Source organism: Taudactylus pleione, unplaced genomic scaffold (assembly GCF_031769625.1).
Source record: "Taudactylus pleione unplaced genomic scaffold, aTauple2 ptg000256l, whole genome shotgun sequence".
NCBI lineage: Eukaryota > Metazoa > Chordata > Amphibia > Anura > Myobatrachidae > Taudactylus > Taudactylus pleione.
Window position 1 is genome coordinate 4518517 of NW_028284658.1, and position 24207 is coordinate 4542723.

At 42.9% G+C, this 24207-nt stretch overlaps 1 protein-coding gene across 2 annotated transcripts in view; it reads left to right on the top strand.

Annotated features, from left to right (window-relative positions):
• SGK2 (serum/glucocorticoid regulated kinase 2) overlaps positions 1 to 24207 on the top strand; it is a 60051-nt gene that overhangs the window by 33799 nt on the left and 2045 nt on the right. For both annotated transcript variants that reach the window (XM_088480602.1, XM_088480601.1), the window contains exons 4-10: positions 1025 to 1108; positions 2626 to 2757; positions 6230 to 6342; positions 11037 to 11073; positions 11183 to 11269; positions 12205 to 12300; positions 15144 to 15299. In XM_088480602.1, coding sequence (XP_088336728.1) covers positions 1025 to 1108; positions 2626 to 2757; positions 6230 to 6342; positions 11037 to 11073; positions 11183 to 11269; positions 12205 to 12300; positions 15144 to 15299 — 705 coding nt within the window. The remainder of the gene's footprint in view (positions 1 to 1024; positions 1109 to 2625; positions 2758 to 6229; positions 6343 to 11036; positions 11074 to 11182; positions 11270 to 12204; positions 12301 to 15143; positions 15300 to 24207) is intronic.

The following is a 24207-nucleotide window of genomic DNA, read 5'->3' on the forward strand; positions in this document are numbered from 1 at the left end:
ACAATCACGATGCCGATGCGCGTCCCCGCAGGTCGTACATCGCATCTGCCGTGCTGTAGGGCAGATCTGACAATCTCAGTCACGATGCACCGGAATAGTTAGGAGGCACGATAGATCGTTTGTCACATTGGACAGTTCAAGGGGAAATCGGACACATTGTCGGATCGTGAGCACATCGCCAAGTGTGTAGGCACCTTAACATATGAAGGGCAGTAGGAAAAGACGCAAGCAGGGGTGTGTACAATTATAGTGAGGAGACAATACGTAGTATCTATACAGTTCTTGTTACTGACAAATATGTGAAAAAGCCAGTATTCTACTCATTCTTGAAAAACCTGTACAGCAACAGGAGTTATTTCTAACTGAACAAGTCATTTAAAAATAAACATCAAATAAAAAAGTAATGCATAAATATAGGGAAAATAAAAGCAATTTTTACTGCCTTCAATACTGAAAAAAAAAGTCTTATATAATACACATTTAAGATAAATAAACAACTAGCTTTTAAATGCATAATTATACATAGGCCACCATTATAATGTATAGTAGGCCCTTACAGAAATCCTAATGCACAAAATAGTGCACATATCACAACATTTAACCCTCTTTCCACCAAGAACTGCACCGTGGCTTTTAGAGGAAGCTGTGTATGGTGCAGCGGGTTAAAGCAGTGTAAATTCTGGTGAACTGCTATGAAAATTCCAGACACTGCTGCCAAGGACTCAGTTTGTCGCTAATCTCATAATCTGGAGCTGACTTGGCAGGACATTCCTGGGGAGGTAGGTGGAAAGTGGAGGGGCTGCTATATATTACTCTATTACTAGAGCGTTATGTAATACAGACCTGCCCTAAAATATTTGAATTAGACCATTTAGCATTTTATATCTAACATTTGTATATGTTCAGGAACTGCCGCCGATGTTTAACTCTATCCTCACTAAAGTGCTTCCTTTCTGTTAACATTAAACAACAAGAGGAAGTGCAGCTTACACAAACTGTCAACTAAAAGGTTAATTTTCTGCAGGTACTACTGGCCAAGCGTAAAAGTGACAAGAAGTTCTATGCTGTGAAAGTCCTGCAGAAGAAGACCATCCTGAAGAAAAAAGAGGTACTGGAGTAAAGACGCATTATGGCACCTTGCAGCTACCAGAGGTGTAATGGGTCTTTTGGGGACTATGGGCCTGATTCAGAGCCGGACGCTATTTGCGCTCGCTCGTTCAGAAAAAAGGGGTGGCTATTCAAATTAACCGTTCGCTCTTTGCGGTCTGTTCACGCCTCTATGTCTGAACGAGCGAACAAAACTTGCGGTCGTTTTTTGGGAAACTATGCCCCTGGCCGCTCGCATCCTACGTCATGTCTGCTATTTATTAGATTAATCGAGTACATCGACCAGCGTATGAACTGCTCGCTATTCTTGTGGTTGGTTTTTCCTACCGCAATCATGCGAGCAGTTCTGACTATAAAATAACCCAGTGACGTGGTCAATGACGCTGCTGTATTAATTATGCACACCCATAAAATGCCCGTTTTGACCTTTAAGCACGCCTGCATTCTGATCTCCACTCCCCGTTTTCAAGCACCTTCCCCTGTTACCACCCTCATACGCCTCCTCCTGTCAATCAAAATAGCAGGCATTCGCTATTTAGCGAACAAACGATTTTCGGCCGCACTGACTGGTTCGCGCATGCGTATTACGATCCGTACGCATGCGCAGTTGTGCAAACATCGCTCGGAACGAACTAGCGGCCGCTTACGAGCGGCTCTGAATCAGGCCCTATGGGTCTAATTCAGAGAATGAATGTGTACCCAGCTGCAATGTCAAAGTAGGCCAATGTCGTAGCCGCTGGGAGATGTATGGAGACGCCCACCTGCGGTTTGGCAAATCCAAACACCTGCGTAAAATGTTGCAGCATCTGAGTACAAAGACGCAGAACTGGTCACAGATCTTTTGATACTCGCAGTCCTGAGTGAGCCTATGGTCCCACAGAATGGCCCTGAGAACTGAGACACCTGGGCCATATTTATACTGTATCACAGTTGCAGGGTGTGACGCGCCCCCTAAACAGTCATGACATGCCTGTGATCTTCACCACTGCTACCTGTTACCTGCCCCAAATGTTCCCTGACTGTCAATCACACTGCGAGTAAATTGTCGCCGTGAGCCACTACAGTAATGTTTCTTGACATTTGCTCGGTTCACTGATAATCGCTCAACTGCGTAAACATCAGCACTGTATACAACTTTGATGCTAGCCACGGGACGAATGATCACATGATTTGGGCAGTTTCTACAGGTTGGTCAGACCAATCTTTTGAAAATAGTTGTATTTTGAGTCTTCTGCGACCCCGATGCGCGTCCCTGCCGTCGTCTAGTTGGATCGCAGATCAGATGGTTTTGCAGAGAGATCTCAACTGATCGTGTAGGAATTGACACACATTACGTGATTGATCAAATTGTATGGTCTTATGTGAAATAGTTGCATTTTAAATACAAATCATCCTGTTTCTGATGGGAAGAATTCTCAAGGGAAATCGTACAACTGATCTGACCAACTTTTGAATCTCACCGTGTATGGCCACCTTAAGTCAGGCCCTATATTCTAACTGTTTGCATTTAATTCTTAGCAATCTCACATCATGGCTGAGAGGAATGTTTTGCTGAAAAATCTGAAACATCCGTTCTTGGTAGGACTGCACTATTCCTTCCAGACTGCAGAAAAACTCTACTTTGTACTAGACTACGTGAATGGTGGAGAGGTAAGGCTGCACTGCTATAGCATGCAATTATCCTACACAATAATCCCCATGACTTCTTTATTTTAGGGAATATTTCAGAAGAAACATTCAAAACTCTGCTACAAAACTCACAATGACTCTGGCTCTCAATGGATTAGTCACATACAGACAAAGGCCCTCATTCAGAGCCGTACGCTCTGAGCAGAGCGCACGCTCTGAATGAGGGCCGGGCTCCATTTTCATGGAGCGTCCTCCTGGACGCTCGTATAGCTGTGGGTCACCACCCACAGGCTATACGAGCGTGCTTTGTGATGGCCGCGATGGTCGAGACCATCGCGACCATCGAAATTGCGAGCCAGAGCCTGCGGTTGAGGTTTTCAACCGCAAGCTCCGGAGTGATTTTGGCTCTATCAGAGCCAAAATCACTCCCACTGACATCACTAGTGATGTCAGTGGGCCGGCTTCTGACGGGAGGCGTTCCCGTGGGAACGCCCCCGTCAGGGAGGCACGCCCCCGGCACGCCTACCAAAGGGGGCGTGCTGTCAATCAACATTGACAGCACGCCCCCTTTGATCGGACACAACGAGCGAAGGACTTTCCTTCGCTCGTCGCGTCTGGCGCATGCGCACGACGGAGCTCCCTCCGTCGTGCGCATGCTCAGTGCATAACATCGACCCACTTGCGAGCGGACAGCCGCTCGCGAGTGGGTCTGAATCAGGCCCAATATTTTTAAGCACAAAAATAAACACAAAAGATAACGTATTTGAAAGAATAATATTGATTTGTAATGTACATTGATTGACCATTATATTAGACTTGGAGAAATCCAAGAAGCCATGCAGTCAAAGTCCAAAAATAAAAAAAAATGCTGCTGGCACCTATCATTTCCCTGGCTCCTAAAAAGAAACTACTGACTTCTAGGTTTAACTAAATGGTTCCTGCAATTGGGATGTAGTTAAGATACCTACAGCCAGCATATCAGCTGACGAAATCCCGGTGCCGGAATGTCACTACCTGGCCAGCATCCCGACGCTGGAATCCCGACAGCCGGGATGCCAATCCCGGCTGTTAGGTTTAGGCATCACGAGGGGGGGTTAGGCTGGGGGAGGTTAGGGTTAGGTACCCCCGGGGGTGGGTTAGGGTTAGGCACCACTGGGGGGGGGGCGGGTATTAGATTTAGGCACTAAGGGAGGAGGGTTAGGTTTAGGCACCAAGGGGGGGAGGCAGGTTTAGGCACTAATGGGGAGGGTTAGGGTGGTGGCAGTTAGTGTTAGGATGCAGAAAAGGAGGGTTTGGGGGAGAAGGGGAGACGGTTAACATATTTACAGGACCCTTGTCGGGATCTTGAGCATCGGGATGCTGCTGTCGGTATATTGACAGCTGGCATCCCAGGTGCCGGGATTTCATACAGATTCCCTGCAATCTACATTACTCTCTTTACTTCTGAATTGAACTCACAGATACACTTACACCAGATGTCATGCCGTAAAAAATCCGACTAACTGGATTATGTTGGAGAGAGTAAACAAAGCTTGCTGATTTCTCTCAGTGCTGCGTCATCATCCTGTGACCCATATATACACTTGCAATAATTTGACAGATTATAAACAAGGCGGATGCAGACTCTGAGAGAAGTGATAAAATCAGAATGATCAGCATCTTGTCTCAGAGTCTGCTAAATGTTTTGATGATTAAATCAAAACTATGGTCATGGATGCGATATTTCCTAATAGCCTGACACCAGGCATCTGAAAACTCTTCTATGATGATCATCCATCTGAATTGGTATGAGAATATACTTTTACAACAAATTAGCAATCTTTGGTTAGGCACTCCCGAGTCACACGCAATCCGCACGAAATGCAGATGTTTACCAGGTTGAGCGATTATTTGCAACTGTACATGTGCAAAAAGTTGTGAAAACCCCTACAGCGCAATTGTTACTGCGATCGGGTCAGATGGTATCAGAAATGTGGCAGCAAAGTGATGGACATTCCTGGGAGTTGACTGGGAAGCGGCTAGTGATGAACACAAAAAATAGTTTGTTCAGTAGGCGTGTTATCCACATGCATAGGAGGCCATGGTAAGGGGATGTAGTTATGAGACCGGCAGCCGCATGGCCACCTGTCTCAATCCCGACAGCGGAATCCCGGCAAGGGATTTAACATAGGCATTGAAACACCGACACCCACGTTAATCCCGATGCTGGAATGCCGAGGACGCCAGCCCGATCGAAAGTAAGTTTAGCGATAGCCGCGGGGGTGTGGGTTAGGATTAGGGGGGGAGATTAGGGTTAGGCACCCCTAGAGGGGAGGGTTAGGGTTAGACACCCCCAAGGAGAGGTTAGGGTTAAGCACCCCCCTGGGAAGGTTAGCTTTAGGGAGCTTTAGGGGGTTAAGGTTAGACACCCCCAGGGGGAGGTTAGGGTTAGGCACTTAGGGGGGAGGTTAGGGTTAGGCACCACTAAGGGAGGGTTAGGGGAGGGACAGGGGAGGGTTAGGGTACTTACCTTCCCCAGTCGGGATCTCCTCCTGTTGGGCATCCGCTGTCGGGATATGAACCAGCAGCTAAACAGCCGCCGGTATTTAAATCCCATTCCCATGGTTAGTAGGAGAAACTGCACTTGCCATAGGGCTGCTGCAAGTTTTGTTGGTGAGACCTATGTTGGCCTATAAGAAAGCACCAATCTGTATTACAACATGCACGGATGCTAAAAGTGGACGTTTTAGTCTTTGCTCTTTTGGGCAAACACATATACACAAGGGAACAAGTCTGTTACATAAATTTGCAGACGGACGATCACCAACATGCTGCATGTCACTCAGGCCCTTATGCTTTAAATTTACTTTTATTGCATTTTTATAAACTGACAGTACAAGGCAAAAACCTAGCATCAAGATATAATTTGTCTTAATTGACTGGTCCTACTTAAATACTTTGCTGTATTAGTACTGTTAGAGTAATTTACCACTGAAGTGCAAGATGTGAATAGCCTATATTCTACAGTCATGTATTCTCAGGGCGCCATCAGAGGCTGATGTACTGGGCCTGGGCTCAGAGAGGGCCCGCAGCCTGACGATGATATCACCTGTGAAGGAAGAATTTTGCTGTCAGAATAATCGGCACACACTTCAAAATACTGTCACACCTGAGACTCAAACCCATCACCTCGGACACTGTAGTAATACACCTTACATTACACATTGCTCTTGCAAAAGAAGCCTGCGAATTCTAACTATACGAAGCTAAGTGTAATTGTTAGTATAAACCATTGCAGCTGAGCAGATCTTTGTACTGGGTGGCAGCAGGGGATTCGATGTGTGGCTGCACACTACATACATCTGCCTAGTTACAATGGTTTTGAACTGAAAATTACAAGTAGCTTTATATAGTTAATAATAATTTCTTTCTTTGTTCATCCTATCCCCAGATTTCCCCAATGACCAGCTTCTTTGTTTAAACCTTTGCTAATGTGCCAACTCTTTCCTTACAGCTTTTCTTCCACTTACAAAGAGAGCGCTGCTTCCTAGAGCCCCGGGCTCGCTTCTATTCTGCAGAACTGGCCAGTGCTATTGGGTACCTGCACTCTCAAAATATAATTTACAGGTAAGGCACACTGGGGAATGAGAGACACTAAAAACTTAAAGTACAAATATAGGGGGTGATCATGGGTGTAACAACCATAGGTGCAAGGGGTACAGCTGCTATGGGGCCCAGAGCTGAGGGGGGCTCATCTTCCTTATCAAAATATGCAAATGCTAATCTCAGCTTTCCTTTTGTGCTCCACGGTGCGATGTCATATACGAGAGGTGAGATGTCCACTTTCAGGCTGCGATGGAGATTGTAAACACTCCAACATCGAAGCCACATTGGTCGCACCATCGACATTTGCGATAGCCTAGGGTCTACTCTATCTATTCTCCTCAAATCCAACTAAACATGGCCTCTGAAGCAGTGGATTTGGGATTAGGAACACAGCAGAGTTCCCAGATACGCCAGTGACGCTCTCATAACACGTCCATGAAATGGTGCCTTTTTGCGATTACTCTAGGTCACTTTCCAGTCTCCACCTTAAAACGCCTAGGGACTGCCAACTCCTTGACGGGTATTAGCGATGCTGTACGCAATTGTGAATGCAATCGTGTGTGCAGTAAAGGCATGTGCAGTAGCAAAACATCGCTCAACTGCATAAACATCGGCACTGCGACAATCTCTGAATCAGGCCCATAGGTGTTTTATGCTGCACTCTATAAATCTATCTACAGTGTCCCACTCAGAAATATTCCTGCAGAACCATAATAGAAAAATAAGCAGTGTTAAGAACCTGGTACATATAGCAAATGGTGTCCTAATTGATAGAAGTCATAGTGATACAATACATTTTATTTTGGAAACAATCAGATTCAGATCACTATTATATTTCTCTACTAGAAAGGGATATAACTTTTTCAAGGCTAAGATTTGATAAACTATGTCTATGAAAAACAGAAAACGACACTGCTAATTGACTCTTGTGCATTATTTCAAAAATATGACACATTTGATACTTTTGCTTCTCCACTCCTATGGTCACACATATATACCTGACTCTAGAAAATCTTACAAACCGCATATGCAGTACTTTGGTCATTTTTTTTTTTTTTTAAATAGTTTTTATTGTTTTTTTAAAGTTTCATCCATAAATTTAACATGGAATATACAAATATCAAGATATTAATCCAGGTGTTATAAAGAACAATGGCCCTCATTCAGAGCCACTCGCTAGCGGCAGTACGCTCGTTCCGAGCGATGTTCGCACATCTGCGCATGCGTACGGATCGTTATACGCATGCGCGAACCAGTCAGTGCGGCCGAAATTCATGTGCTCGCAATATAGCGAATGCCTGCTATTTTGAGTGACAGAATGAGGCGTATGTGGGTGGTAACAGGGGAAGGTGCTTGAAAATGGGGAGTGGAGACCCGAACGCAGGCGTGCTTAAAGGTCAAAACGGGCGTTTTATGGGTGTGCATAATTAATACAGCAGCATCATTGACCACGTCACTGGGTTATTTTATAGTCAGAACTGCTCGCAAGATTGTGGTAGCAAAAACCAACCACAAGAATAGCGAGCAGTTCATACGCTGGTCGATGTACTCAATTAATCTAATAAATAGCGGACATGACGTATGGTGCGAGCGGCCAGGGGGCGTTTTTAACAAATAAACGAGCGTATGTTTTGCTCGCTCGTTCAGACTTAGAGGTGTGAACAGACTGCAATTTGCGAACGGATCATTTGAATAGCCACCCCTTGTTTTTGAACGAACGACCGCAAATAGCGAACGGCTCTGAATCAGGCCCAATAACAATATAAGTGATCTACAAATTCTTCATATATCTGGGAATTTGTTAAGCAAAAATGACAGATTCATATTATAACCATCCACATATTCAAGATTATGCAATAATTCAGTCTACATATTAGCAAAAAGAAAAAAAGAGACCTACAGTGTTATTATTTAAGACTATATGTAAACTGAATTTCAGCATATAACACTTATAACAAACAGACATAAAACATAAAACACTTAGGGAAAGAAGGAGAGGGAAAAGAGGGGGAATATCTCTTAAATAATTGTTCTGAATAAATTTGACTCTTTCGTTCGAAATTTTATTAGAATTCAATAAAAGTTAGTGAAATTTGTAAGATAGAAATATATGTGAGTATCATTACTAATTTTGCTGAGATGAAGATATACGCCTGAGCAAAATCCAGTCTGTATTCTCAAATAATTTGATAATATGATCTTGAGTATTTTTATCTAGTGTATTAATATACTGTATGGTTCCCATTTAGTATAACATTTTTCTACTCCTTTATTTATATCTGGCATGGTCGACCGTCTGTCATAGTATAACAACTGTAGCAATTTATTTTTTACTTCTGCAAGACTCGGGGAAGATCTATTGATCCAATGTACTAAAATAACTTTTTTTGCTACAGTAATCAGATTAACAATTAAGGGGATTTTTAAGTTTTTATGTGTTCCGAGATCCCGTAATTGGAAGTTAGCACATAAACAAGCTAAAGGGTTGGGTGTTAGATGGAGTGTAAATAAATTGTTAATCATTTGAACAACTTTATTCCAAATTTTTTTTATTTTACCGCATTCCCATATGGAATGTATAAAAGTAGCATCAAGTTTCCGGCATTTAGGACATATACCTGTTTCCGATTCAACCATATGTTTCCGCTGTGCTGGGGAAATATATGCCCTATGCACTGTCCGAAGATGTACTTCTTGTAAGTATCATGACTTTAATTTCCTTAAAGTAGGATCTATATAGTCTGTTAAATCAGAGAGAGAGGACATTGATGATATATCTGTCTTCCATGCATTATTTAAGGAAACCCATTGAGCCAACCAAGTGTTCATATAACATATTAATTTTATATTCGGTACTATGCAATCTTTTTAAAAGTGTTCGGAGAAAGAGAGTATCATTATCTTCATCTGAAATTATAGGTATAGTATTTATGTAATGCCTCGTTTGCAAATACATGTAGAAATGTTGATTTGGTATTTGATATTTTTGCTGTAAATCCGTAAACGACATAAGAGATCCTCCAGGATCAAAGACTTTAGTAATATTCGACAGGCCTTTTTCTCTCCACCTAAGATAATTACTATTATTCAATGAAGGAAGGAAAGCTGGGTTACCCCATAAGGGTATGTACGGTGAATGTAAATGATTATTTCTTAATTTCTTATTAATAGAAATCCATGAGTAGAAGGTGTCTTTGAATAAAATATTTTGTAAGATAGAATGAGGGATGTCTTTAATGTTAGAGTGTAATAATGCACTAGGGGAATATGGTGAGAATAATGCTAAATCTAATTGTTTATCTGTGTACTCTCCTTTTTCTAATATCCAATCATTAATATATCGAAAAGATATAGATAGAGAGTAGCTCTTAAGGTCTGGGAGACCAAATCCTCCTTTGGAACGAGTACTTATCATTCTAGCCCTTGCTATTCTTGGTCGTTTACCTTCCCATATATATTACAAAAAATTATTAGTAATAATTTTTATATCTTTTAGGGTACTTTGGTCATTTAATAAATGTTTTGGTTTTCTTTGTGGACTGAGCACCAAAAGCTCAGCACACACTGTACAATAATTGGGACGAACATCCAATTCCTAGCTGTCCTGTCCGATTATTGCACAGTGTGTACACAGGACCCAGGGCCGATGGTCACTCTAAAACCCATCGGAATTGCTCCCCTTAACAGGAGTTCTGCACAACATTCTTTGGTTCCAATGAGCTGAGATAAAGCCACAAATGTAGTGTGTGTGTGATTGGTAAGACATACGGCACCTTAACAATCCATTAGCAATGATAATTGAGTAGTGTGCACACAGGAAATCGGATGTTTGTAGAATCGTTTTAAAGCTCAGAAAGAAAATTGAGGATTCTCTCCCTTATCTGTCAAGTGTGTGTACCTTAACAGTACAGGTTTGTTTTTGGATATTTTTGTTTGAGAGTTTAAAGTTAAAGACCATTGTTATCAACAACAACTGCGGCTGAAGGGTTAATTTTATTGTATGATACTTGCTTCCACTACTTTCCATCTCGGGCATGTCCTGCTCTCTCAGCTTTCCACAGTGGCATTTGTGGGTGCTGGATGGCATATTTGTACTTAGAACTTTACATCTTTATTGTTCCTTGCCCCACTCCCCCATAGCTCACTTTTCCCTACTTCCCTATGCCAGTTTCTTTCTCAATGCTTATTTCTGATTGACTTTGTTGTAACCTCTGTATGAATCTTATGTTAAATATTTTAACCCTTAAAGCCATTTTGTAGGATCCTAACAAATACTGATTCCTGATACAAGAGTCTCTGCAAATTCCTGTACCAGATTTAGGGGTCTATTTACTAAGCTTTGTTAGGAGATAAAGTAAACGGAGGTAAGGTACCAGCCAATCAGCTCCTAACTGCCATGTCACAGGCTATGTTTGAAAAATGACAGATAGGAGCTGATTGGCTGGTACTTTACCTCCGTTCACTTTATCTCTTAAAAATAAGCTTAGTAAATAGACCCCCTAATTCTTATTTTGGATGTTATTTCAGGTGCCTAAGATATATATATATATTTTTTAAAAAGATTTTGCTCAGAATCAATAATAATTGAGTGTTAAAATCACAGGGCATTAAGAGTCCTACTTCAATTGATACAATGACCAACACCTTTAAATGTCTATGAGGAATACTGCTGTCAGATTGTAACTGATTGGTTATTATTTCGTTTTATCTTCTAGGGACTTAAAACCAGAAAATATCCTACTTGACAGTCAGGTAAGTAAAAAGAGTAGAGAAAAGTGAAGCTGAAACTGAGTGTATCCTGAATATCACTATTTCCTTAATTTAACCTGGGCTCAGATATGTTTCATTTTCTTTAATCCAGGGTCATGTGGTTCTGACTGATTTTGGACTCTGTAAAGAGGGAATGGAGCCAGAAGAGACCACAAATACCTTTTGTGGGACACCTGAGGTATAAATTAATTTTCCGATATTAAGGGAGTAACTAACTTAGGGCCTGATTCAGAGCCGCTCGTAAGCGGCCGCTTGTTCACTCCGAGCAATGTTTGCCCAACTGCGCATGCGTACGGATCGTAATACGCATGCACGAACCAGTCAGTGCGGCCGAAAATCGTTTGTTCGCTAAATAGCGAATGCCTGCTATTTTGAGTGACAGGAGGAGGCGTATGTGGGTAGTAACAGGGGAAGGTGCTTGAAAACAGGGAGTGGAGATCCGAACGCAGGCGTGCTTAAAGGTCAAAACGGGCGTTTTATGGGTGTGCATAATTAATACAGCAGCGTCATTGACCACGTCACTGGGTTATTTTATAGCCAGAACTGCTCGCAAAATTGTGGCAGCAAAAACCAACCACAAGAATAGCGAGCAGTTCATACGCTGGTCGATGTACTCGATTAATCTAATAAATAGCGGACATGACGTAGGATGCTAGCGGCCAGGGGGCGTTTTTTTCAAAATTACGTTTGCATGTTTTGTTCGCTCGTTCAGACCTAGAGGTGTGAACAGACCGCAAAGAGCGAATGGTTCATTTGAATAGCCACCCCTATTTTCTGAACGAGCGAGTGCTAATTGCGTCCGGCTCTGAATCAGGCCCTTAGATTTTACAACTGAGAATTACTTCTCTTGTTCTGTTTTAAAATTTCTGTATCTGCTTTTTATTCTCCGAGATGCATTGATATTTATTGCGTGTCACAATTAACTGAGTTGTTTTATTATGTCTTGTGATGTCAGTTCTGCCTCCTGTATGCAACAGGAGATGCAATGTGAGGTGCATCATGAACTGCCCAAGTAGATGGTGTTCACATAATGGTCACAATCGCATCATAATTTCTCCTAATATTGAGATGACATAAATGATGTATGTTTGTCACATCTTTACCTTTTTATAGTATCTGGCCCCTGAAGTTCTGAGGAAGCAGCCATACGATCGAACCGTAGACTGGTGGTGTTTGGGGGCTGTCTTGTATGAGATGCTTTATGGATTGGCAAGTACCTCTTTATAGGCTAATAGAGAATTGCTATTACATCTACATAGTCACATGTTCATCTGTCACTATCTCTTAGTCTATCGCCTTTTCTCTCTCTGCTGCCTTGCCTGCTTCCTCTTTCCACTGATGATATGTGAGGACTGAGCTGGTTGCTTCCAGCAGCCTTTCTGCAGAGGAGGTGGGGACAGACTGAGCAATCTCGAACTGGGTGAGCAGGTTATTTATAACTTTACAACCTATATAAAGATGTCCCTTTCATCACACTGCCCGTTGGTTCGCACTTTGCCTAATTCTCTATGCCAAATTGTCATAGCTACATTATTAGATAGTTTGAACAAAAAATAGATTCATACAGTTCAACCACATAAAACCTAACTGTGCTACTCCCCTCCCTCAATGCAGCAGCTTCTTGGGCCATCCTGTTCTTGGTCTACACAGTCACTTGCCCCAGTTTTGTTTAATCTGTTTTAATATACTGTACATATTATTATTTTTTTTTAACCCACAACTAAAGTCAAGCTTACAGGTGTATAAATGCCTGGTTCTCAATTTGTTCCCTTGTTAAAAATTGATACCATCTGATTTTGCCAATCTTGTGCTACCAACAAGGTTATGAGGAGTTCTGAAATGTGGTGTACCAGGTGCTGGGTATAGACAAATTCAAGCTTTCATCGTTGTCCAAAGCAACAACTTGTTGGTAGGATCTTGGCAGAGATAAACAAGAAGAACACAAAACACACATTCTAGTGTAGTATTACTAATGAACCGACCAGAAGCATATTTCTATGTTCCTACTCTCAATGTTAATTCTTGTAGCACTGCACATAAGAGGTCTTTAGGGATTAGATGGCTCCTCCCACAAATCATACCTCAAATAAAGGAAATGTTCCTCCTCATAGTGTAGTAAGTAGACATTTATTAGCAATACACAATAAAATAAAATTAACCACACATGGGTGTACTTGCCAGATAATAGTGACACAAAAAGCTTTAGTCACAGGATGTTTTAACAGGCCTAGGTAACTTGTCCTTGTCTCTGGATTCCAGCCTCTGTCCACCAATATCTTAGTCCAAGTCACCCCCAATTCCAACGGTGCATTTTGACCTCAGGGTTTTTCTCAAGTTATGAGAGAGACCCGTTTCGACCCTTTCAAAATACCCTGAGGTCGAAAGGCGTCGTTGTAATTGGGGGTAACTTGGATTAAGATATTGGTGGACAGAGGCTGGAATCCAGAGGCAAGGACAAATTACCTGGGTACCTATACTTGTGGTCGACTTGTATCTAGCTCTGTATCAGCCCCATTATAGGCTTCAAGATCCACTGCCCAGCCAGCAAAGTCTCAGTTATATGAACTATATCATAATTGTCTTCCTACTAATGTTAGTGTACCTATTTTATATGAAACCGTTCTAGAAGCTATTGTTATACATTTTATATTTTACTTCCACTTTTAACTCTAAGCTCCTCCTTATAACATCTTCTAACCCCTCCCCCACCCACTTCCCTTAACAAAGCCCTGTTTCCTGTCTACATTGTATTGTACACTGCTTCTGTTTTCACTCTTCCAGTTCCCAGTTGAAAATGTCCCCCGGCCAGCTTCTTCCCCCAACACAGCTGCGCCCTCCCCTTTGATATTCATCTGAGCCCCTCTATAGACCCTGTACCTAAGAGAGAAATCAGTTCAGATCATTCAATAACCCCAAATTCTCCTTCATACACCAAATTTTCAGCCACTTATTAACCTCCCTGAGTTTGGACAATCTTTCAGATGTATGATATGGACAGGTTGTCTTTCATATAATACTATCTTGGAGTTTCTTGTTTACATAATTCCCTGGCAATCTTTCATGAAGACTGCACATCTTTGTCATTGGTACCACTTGATCTTCATTGGTCATTGGTACAACTTGATCTTCATTGGTCATTGGTACCACTTGATCTTCATTGGTCATTGGTACCACTTGATCTTCATTGGTCATTGGTACCACTTGATCTTCAACAGCCCAACCAAACAATGTATCAACCAGAACACTGAGGTAATAGTAAATCCCTAACCATTCAAGCACCTTCAAAACACTCTTATTCCCTTTTTCAATATAGCAACCATCGGCAGAGCCAGCCCTAGGCATAGGCAAACTGAGCATATGCCTATGGCATTTGGAATACCTAGGGGCAGGGGAAATTTTGGACCGGTATGGCCGGGGCACCTGCTGCTGGCTGGACAGATACTCTGTCAGCTGCTACTGCCACTGCACAGCATCTCTGATTGGAGCTCAGCTGACAGCCATAATCGGGCCCGGCAGCAGCAAAAAGTGAGCGTTTAGCGGTGAAACAGCTGGCATCGGTATGCAGAGGCGAGGCACCTGAGTGTCGGCTAGTGGTAAGCGCCACTCTGGCTCTGGGATGGCACACACCAGGACGGTGGCCGCTACTGCGATCAGAATAAGCTTCTACGCATTGGCAGAGGTTCATTCAGAACTATAAGTAAATGGCCCCATTTGGGCTGTTGCACCCGCAGCAGCTCCTCCGTGGGCCTTTGTGGAGCTCGGAGGAGTGAGTCACACCTCATGGTTCCGGGCTCCGCCTCCGGCAATCATCACACACAGCTGCGGCCTGCTAGCCTGAGCCGGTAAAAGCAGGTCCACCGCCCGCGGCTTGCTGTACCTTGAGTCGGGTGGCTCTCCACCTAATAAACTGTCCACCCATGCTCTCTCCATATTATACCCTTACCTCATTTCCTTTCCCTAAATAATTTTTCCCTCTTTCCATACAGCTCTCATTCTCTTACCCAGGCTTACATCTTCTTTTCTAATTGCCATCCTTCTGTATCTTTGTACAGCCTCCATTTTACAGCCGGGATGTTTCACAGATGTACGACAACATCCTGCATCAGCCCCTGCAGCTCCCAGGAGGAAAGACCACTGCAACCTGTGACATCCTCCAGGGTCTCCTGCACAAGGAACAGCACAGCCGCCTGGGATCCAAGGCTGATTTTGTACAGTACCAATAATTTTTATTAATTAACATTTTATTCAATGTCCCGTGGCTTTCATTCACAAACAGAGCTGGAAACTTTAACACCAGCATGACAACTGTAATATTATATAATAGAATGGAATGGAATAAAATAGAATACTAGACCTTTGTGGTAACAGAAAACCATAATAACATCCTGAGCCAATGTACTTATCATAAAAAATGTACTAGCACAACCAAAAGAAAATCCTGGCTCATTAACTCCAATCATAAAATAATGGTGAGGAGGATGATATCATTCTGCCCTTTGTAACGACAATCACTGTGTTATTTGACAGGGATATGGGATCCCTTATGGTTGAACCAGAAAGTGTACGACATACAGAAAAGTAATTTATTTGTGGTGTTTGGTGATTTTGTCATATACAAAGTCATGAACAGCAAGGAACTCATTCTTTATGGTCCACACTCCACAGTGAATTTAATGGGCCTCATTTAGTGCCTATTGAATAGTAATATCTCAGAAAATGCCTCTGCAAACCAGAGGAGTGCCTAGGTGTGGGAGAGGCAGAGAAATCTCTGCACAAGTGTAAACACCACAAAGTCCAACCTCTAATTATAATCACCCCATTTATTACATTTATATTATCCTTACAGCAATTTGACACCATTGCTCAGAGGGCACCTAAGAATGTGCTTCTCAACATGAAGGCACAAAATGCATTCCATTAACAGGAATAGCCCTAAAATACATTCCTCCATCCCTTTATCTCATTGTAATAACTTTTCTCCACAAAATGACATTTAGTTTGTGCAGTGCTCCACAAAGGTAAGCACACCTAGCAAAGGACACCCTTAATCTGCCCTACTTCTATTCGCAGCCTGTGCAAACTCCTTCTCCTCCACAAACACATAAACCTGTGCACTTTGGAGATTTATGCACATGTTGCGCAAATGGAAGTGGACGACAGGGCTACAGCTAATTTTGCACAGCACCTTTGGGTTTTTGCCCTTTATAAAGAGTTTGGAAATATGAGGGAATTTAAAATGTATCTTAGTAAACTTAGGCAAGGTGCCTTAAAGCACATTTATCTGGACAACCCAAGCAATCCTGGATAACAGGTCCTATAGATGAAGCTAATATGATAATAATAGGCTAGTTGTCGCTAGTTGGCCACCTATTCATGCCTCGGAGTTCAGGATCCGATTCCTCCCACACAAGATAGAAACCACATGTGCAGCCCCGGATAGAGTGGTCTATTTACTAAGCAGTGTTAGCAGACAGAGTGAAAAGTGTTAAGGTGCCAGCCTATCAGCTCCTAACTGCCATCTCTTAGGCTGCGTTTGAAAAATGACAGTTGGGAGCTGATTGGCTGGCACCTTATCACTTTGCACTCTCCTAACACTGCTTAGTAAATAGACCCCAGAGACCAGTAGAAACCTGCAGCTGCATGTCTTGTAGCCTACTGTAGTTTGCAGGACTGGAGAGAAGATCAGCAGGGAGCTGAGATAGAGGGCTCAGAGTGAGGCCAGAGAAGATGCAGCCTGAGAGAGACTGAGGTAAAAAATTACTAAGCAGCAGGTTCTAAACACGGGCGGTTTAGTGGCGGTTTGGCAGCGGTTTTGCTATCCGCATAATTACTAAGGCCAAAATCACTGCAAAACCACTGCAAATCCGCCGTCAAAACAAATTTTAGAATAAAATAGAAGAGGGCTGTCATTTATAAACCTCTGCTAAATTGCCACCAAACCCCTGGGATTTAGAACCCGCCGCTTGGTTAACTTTGCCCTGAAAATGGCTACTAAGCAGATTAGCTATATACAAGTCAGAGAGGGCTCATGAGGAAATGCCTTGAGTGAGGTCAGGGGGTAAATTTACTAAGCTGGTGATTTCTATTCGTTGCCATCCGAGATCAATCTCAGATGACATCAACCGTATTTGTGTGTTTAATTTTTCAAACACGTTACTGAATTTACTAAGCTGCCGCGTTGCTGTCATTCGTGTTGTTGGATGGTGTAATCATTCCATATCATTTGTATTATTCATTTCTATTTAGCCTTCGGTTTTGGCTACCTTGAACAAACAGATGCCTGCACGGATCAATGAGATCCATGATACTGTACATGCATCTGTGTGTAAAAAAATAAACACAGAAGAAGGGACAGATCAGTGAGATCTGTCTGTGCTTCTGTGTTTAAAAAAATTAAAACCTGTGTAACAATAGAAGAAAAAAAAACGGTGTGCCCCCCCCCTCCCCCAAAAGAACAACCAGTACCGGGCTTTGGATACCAAGTACTGGTATTGCTAAATACAGGGGACAAACGACGTAGGGGTCCCCTGTATTAAGCACAACCAGAGCGCCAGGCTATTCAGAACCAGCCCTGGTTGCCAAAATTCAGGTGACAAACGACGTAGGGGTCCGCTGAACAAAGCCTGGGGCTGGTTGTTCTTTCGGGGGGGGTGGGGGGTGGGGGGAGGGCACGCCGTTTAAAAAAAAAAAATACGCAGGTTTTAATTTTTTTAAACATAGAAGCACAGACTGATCTCACTGATCTGTCCGTGCTTCTGTGTCAGCCAGAACGGAGTTGTCAGAGATGGGTAAGTATGTTGAGATGTGAAAAACTCGGATAGAAGAAGGTGTTCTATTTGAGATTTCTATTTGGGGTTCACATTGGCATCTTTTGCTGCCGATTTGCACTATTTATCGGCCGTGATGACAATACGAATTATTAGTAAATCTCAAGGTCCTATTGCTGTTACCTTCCGATTTGCGGGTATTCTCGGCTGTGATTTGTCCCCGTACGATGATGAAGGGGTACCGATGCCTTTGTACCACTGTTATCCAGTTGTCACTGACAAATACAGTGTGAATCCAATGGCTACTGTGATGGTACATTTATTATAATTATTATGCAGTATAACTCACCAGCTCTAGATGTAGGAGAACACTGGTAAAGCTGCACCTGAAGTGGGATTTTTCCATCAGAACAGCCGTGCACAAACCTGGAGCCAGCAGTGTAGATCACCAACTGAAGGTATAGAAAGAGTGCTGCTTATAGTGTATATGCAGCAAATATCAGCAGCGGGGAGATCCGTGTATGTACCCTGTGCCGGCAGCTGAACTCACCCGCAAGGGTACTCAAGGTGTCCTGGTAACTCCTGGGTCGGGAATCGGTGACTGTGTACGGGGCTGTCATCAGAAATTGTGTGGCCCGCTTATTCTCCCCCCAGCCCCCAGCATGTTGGACGCAAAGTTCCAATGAGCCCTGGCGCCCAGAGAAAGCACATACTATGATGCCCTTTTGCACATGACATACACACACATATATACGGGAAGCAGTCGGGAAGTTGACGTACGAAATCCGGACCGCCAGCTTCCCGACTAATCTTAGACTTCCTGTCTAATCCCGGCAAGGCACTGACAGGCGTCAAAATCCAGACGCCTGTCATTAGACCTACGCCGGAAGCCCGACGCCCAGCATCCCGATAGAAGGTAAGCCGGGCGCGGACAGCCGTGGGGGGTGGGGAGGGTTAGGTTTTAGGGCTCCGTATAGTCACACAATGATATATAGGGTTTATTGCATCAAATGAAAAAAAGATACTGTGGGTTTTTTTATATTTCTGAAACAAAAAGCGCATTCATAAACCAATGTCATTAACTCATATGATTAGCCAGGGTTCTTAGTTAATACTAAAAGCAATAAAACTGTGCTAGAACATGCTATTAGCCAGTGAGACAGACCTCTCCTTACTCACAAACGTGTATCATACTGTATCAGTGTTGCTGCTCCACAGAACAAAAACCTTTATTCTGCCCGTGTGCTTTATTACAGTGAACAGGCATACATTAGGGTATGTGCTGGAAGGGCTAACAATTGATAAGGAAGGGAAGTCACATCTTGTGTCCGTATAGCAGTTAACCGACATGGACCTTATTACTAAAAAGTATTGCAGGGTGCCGCTGCCGGACCGAATGAGAGAGTGACTAGACAGAGCAATAAAGAGGAAATACCTATGTATGTCATGAATGATATGGATCGGCCAAGCAATAGGAGGGAGTTCCCGTCGGCACGGACGGGAGCTCCTGTACTGGACGCACGTTTCACCCGTGACACAGGGCTTGTTCACCAGTTGCATCCTATGGGCTGCAAGGAGATGTTGGGGAGCAGAGGAAGCAACACGTGAGAATTATTATAAACAGAGAACTGACATGTTCTCTTTATACACCTTCCAAACAACTTCACAAAAATTTAAGGAAAAGAGAGCTGGTAGGCCCAGTATGCCTTCATACGGTTTCTAACCGAGTGTTTGTTGGACTTCAGTTCCTAAGAAAAAAAATATATTGTTGTAGGCTCTAGGATTTTTATTCATTTGAGGATTGGGAGGGCTTTGTAACTGTACAATTCTGGACTAAAATCTAATGGGAAAATTACTGTGCCTATACCCCAATAATAAATATATCACCCACCCTAACACTGGGGATGAAAGATACAGTTCAGTCCTGGCACCATGTTGTCCAGATGGTATTGTTAAAAAACAAAACAAAAGCAACAACAAGAACAGCTCTGTGGGAAGGAGCTTGTAGCTCTCGCCCAATTCATGCCTGGTGTCGATGACGTCACAATGTGTCGTTTCCGGACGAATCGAAACGACATATTGGCCACATCGCTTAGTGTGTATTGCCAATATGCGCGGTCCCGCAGATGCTTGCGACATCATCCGGTCGGCCGTGCTGCACGTCTAACTGGATGATATCGCAAGCGGCCCCATTGCATGTAATGAAGGACAGAACGAGGTATCGTTCTGCCGTTCATTACCTCGTTCTGATGTGTACCCAGGATACGATATGTCGGCCTTTCGGGCCAACATATTGGCTGGGTACGCATCGCGCAGTGTTTTAATTTTGACAGAGCATTGTTAGGAGTTTTGTTCAGCGACATGACCATATTTATATCACAGACTATCATTGTGGTTATCTGTAAATACTGTTTATATCCATGTAAACTAAACATAAGCCAGTGTAATTAATTAAACACGTCAATGGACACTGGCCGCTGACATTTCTGTAAATTCATATAAATATATTTAGAAACTCTTGTAAACATTATTTTCATAGTATACTAGTCATATTAATATATTCGGAGCCATATAATCACTTCTGCTAAAGTAGTACCTGCAGAAGTTGATTCTTCTTGTTAAACAGGGCTAGGTTAAATATAAACAGTGCTATGTGAATTTTGCAGGACTTCCAGGTGTTGGTTGTATAAATAACTCATTAACAGCAGCGACCCCAGTTATGGGACTTTTTAGCTCTGCTAGTTGGTTGGAAAGAGCTAGATATTTACAGGGTGTTGTCCTTCTCCTCGCATCATGTTTAAGTGTGTTTTAATATGTATGTGTATTTGCATAACTCCCAGCATTTCAGCTGACCAAAACGAGAAAGTAAGTGTACCATCATATAACAGTGAGTGCCTACACTATACTGGGGGCATGCAACATCCACCAGTCGTGTTTCTGAAGCACAAGGCCATCCTCACCCCTTCTTCCCTCCCCTAAGAAAATAGCCCAGGATAGCTGTGCACACTAGTCGCAGGGAGGTGTGGCTCCCATTCTCCTCAGAGAGTCAGACATACCTTCCAGCAGTCCTAACTTTTGAGCTGACAATGAAATCAGGACAATCGCACCTAAATTGGACAGTTGGAAGGTATGATTTTTTTTTTTAGGTTTAACCAACTAATCTCTGATGTTTTTGGATCTGCGCATATGCGAACTTTTGGCTTCACTTGGCTTCTCATTCGAACGGGTTCAGAATATTGTGACATAGTGGGTACCCAGAAATCTCACAGAAGAGCAGATGTGACGTCGAGTTGAATTGTGAAAGAACACTGTTTGAATGTCGGAGAGGACACCCAATTTCCTGACATTGATTGTGACGTGTGACGAATCATGGATTCGTCATTATTATCCGGAATCCAAACAACAGTCCAGGAGATTGGAAACACGCAAATTCGCTTCCGCCCAAAAAATTCTGTGTGGTTCCTTTTGCATGTAAGGTCATGCTTCTGCTGTGCTCTGAAGCGCACGGAATGATCCTACAGCACTGGGTTCTCCGTGGACAGACAATTAATAGTGACTACTATGCAAACATCCTGCGTGGAGCCATGAGGAAGAAAAGACCACATTTGCTGAATAAACAGTGGTTTTGCTCCAAGACAATGCCCGACCACATGTTGCTGTTGTTGCATTGCAGCACTGACGGAATTAATGGGACAGCACTGGAACACCCTCCATATAGCCCGGACTTAGCACCCTGTGATTTCTGGGCGTTCCCAAGCCTGAAAAAAACAACTGTGCAGAAAGAAGTTCTCAACCAATGATGACGTGAAAAATATATTTTGTATTGAAGTGAAAAATGTCACAGCTGCAACACTAAAAGTGATGTCACAAAATAGTCTACTGCATATCTTTGAATCATTGTTGAATCGCTGCAAATAATGCATTGAATGTGAAGGACGCTACTTTGAAAAAGAAAAATGTTCAGATCCTGTGGAGTCATCTGATTCTGAATAATAAAAAATCAGTCTCATTACTTTTCAATCAGCCCTTATATATAAAATTATTCTTCTATAGCTTCACCCCCAGTAGCTTCACCCACAGTTCCCATAAAATGTATGTATATATATATATATAATATATATATAAATATACATACACAAAATCAGCGGCACTTGGAGACTGAAAAATGTTCATTTAATGTGTACAAAACACATATCACCATCACCAACGTTTCGGGGCAATGCACCCCTTTGTCAAGGCGTAGAAAGAAAGGAAATGAGAAAAAGACAGCTTACCTTATACCAAGAGAAGCCCGCCAGAAGTGAGAGATCGGACGCCGCCCGGGACCCCTCGCGACGCTGCCGGAGTCCCGCACAAAGGATGTCATCGCGACAAGCATCTCTGGAAACCTAGGCAACCAGTAAGCAAGTGCTCAGACGCGGCTGGCCGTCCTACATAAGAAAAAAAAAGAAGTTAGTGCATAAGGGCAGACTGAGGTACACACAAAATATCGGATGGCACAGAAAAATGCCTGGAAACAAAAACACAAATAGAATCGCCATAGAGAGAAACGTTCACAAACACTGTTGCAAAAATGAGGGTGAATGGGAGAACTAAAATGGACAGTTCCATTCTACCATGCTGTTGCATGGATCAGATGGGACCCCTGGTCCAGTATATCCAACTCGTCAAAAATGGGTCTTATGGACCCCGTGAGTCGAAAGGACGTGTGTTGCTCAGTGGAACTGTGTGAGTGTTCACATCCAGTTGGCAGAAAAAGTCCATAAACTAATTAAACATGCTCCAATTAATTCTTTCATTAAGACCAAATGGACTGATGGTCTGTAAATTGTAGATCCATCTTGCTTCTATCTGTAAGAGGCGTGCAGCCCTGTCGCCTCCTCTGATGTTTTTGGCCACATGATCAATGGCCATATGTCTTAAATCACTGAGGGCGTGTTTCATTTCGCAGAAGTGTCTAGCCACCGGTTGATCTGTGGTCCTACCAGACAAGGCTGCTTTAATTGCAGAATGATGCAGAGCCATTCGTTCTCTCATTGTCCTGGTGGTCTTCCCAATGTATAGGAGACCACAAGGACACCATATCAAATAGATAATAAAGACTGAGGTGCACGTCAACACATGCTTAATGTGGTAAATCCGCTGTGATTGAGGGTGGGTGAAAGAATTGCCTATAATCATATATTGACATGTGGTGCACTTTAAGCACTTATAACAGCCCGTTTTTTTGTGGAGGAATGTACCTTCAGGGCCACTTCTGGTGATGTCGAAATTAGTAATATCATTATGGACCACCATGTCTTTTATGTTGCGGCCTCTGGTGAAGCAAGCTAGCGGTCTCTTGTTCTTCAACAATGGAAGATCTCTGTCCGTAGTGACAATAGGCCAGAGGGCTTGACTGGCACGATGAATAACAGCGCTACTGGTGCTGTATTGGCTCTTCCATGGGATGGTCAACGATGTGTCCCTTTCTTTAGGGACAAAAAGTGCACTCCTGGGGGTATTTAAAACCTCCTGTTTTTGACGGGTTAGTACTGTCAAGTCGTATCCTCTTTGCACAAACTTTTCCACGATGTGGTTTAGGCAGATCTCAACCTCTCCGGGTTCACTGGTGATTCTAGCCACCCTTATCATCTGGGATTTCGGGAGGCCCTTTTTCAAGGCTGGAGGATGGTGGCTGTTAGCCTGTAGTGACGTGTTTTTGTCGGTGGGTTTAGAGAATACACTAGTACTAACACGCCCCTTGCTGATAGAAACTTGGACGTCCAGATAATTTAGCATGTGAAAACTGTGCTGGAAGGTGAGTCTTATTGGTGAATCTCTAGAATTAATGTTTGTCATAAGGGCCAAAAACCTCTCTTCTCCGCCTGCCCATAGCATGAATAGATCGTCAATATATCTGGCGAAAAGTAAAATGTGATTGGACACTTCTGTGTCATTGTAAAACATTAGACGTTCTTCTCTGAACATAAAAATGTTCGCGTAGGAAGGGGCGACGTTACTCCCCATTGCACAACCTGTGCGTTGTAGGAAGTAACGTCCGTCGAAGAGGAAATAGTTCCTGGTGAGCGTCAGCTCTAGAAGTCTCAAAAAAAGAGCATGGTTGATATTGGGGACTTTCTCAACCTGCAGGAAATCCTTCATAGCCTCCAGTCCATCCTTATGAGGGATGGAAGTATAGAGGCTGCAGATGTCCATGACGCAAATTAATGTGTTATTAGGGATCGCACCTAGTCCCTCCAATAATTTCAAGAAGCTGGATGTGTCTTTGATGTAGGTGGATTGTTTCATTACAAAAGGCTGAATAATATTGTCCAAATATTGTGAGACGGGCTGGTATAGAGAATCC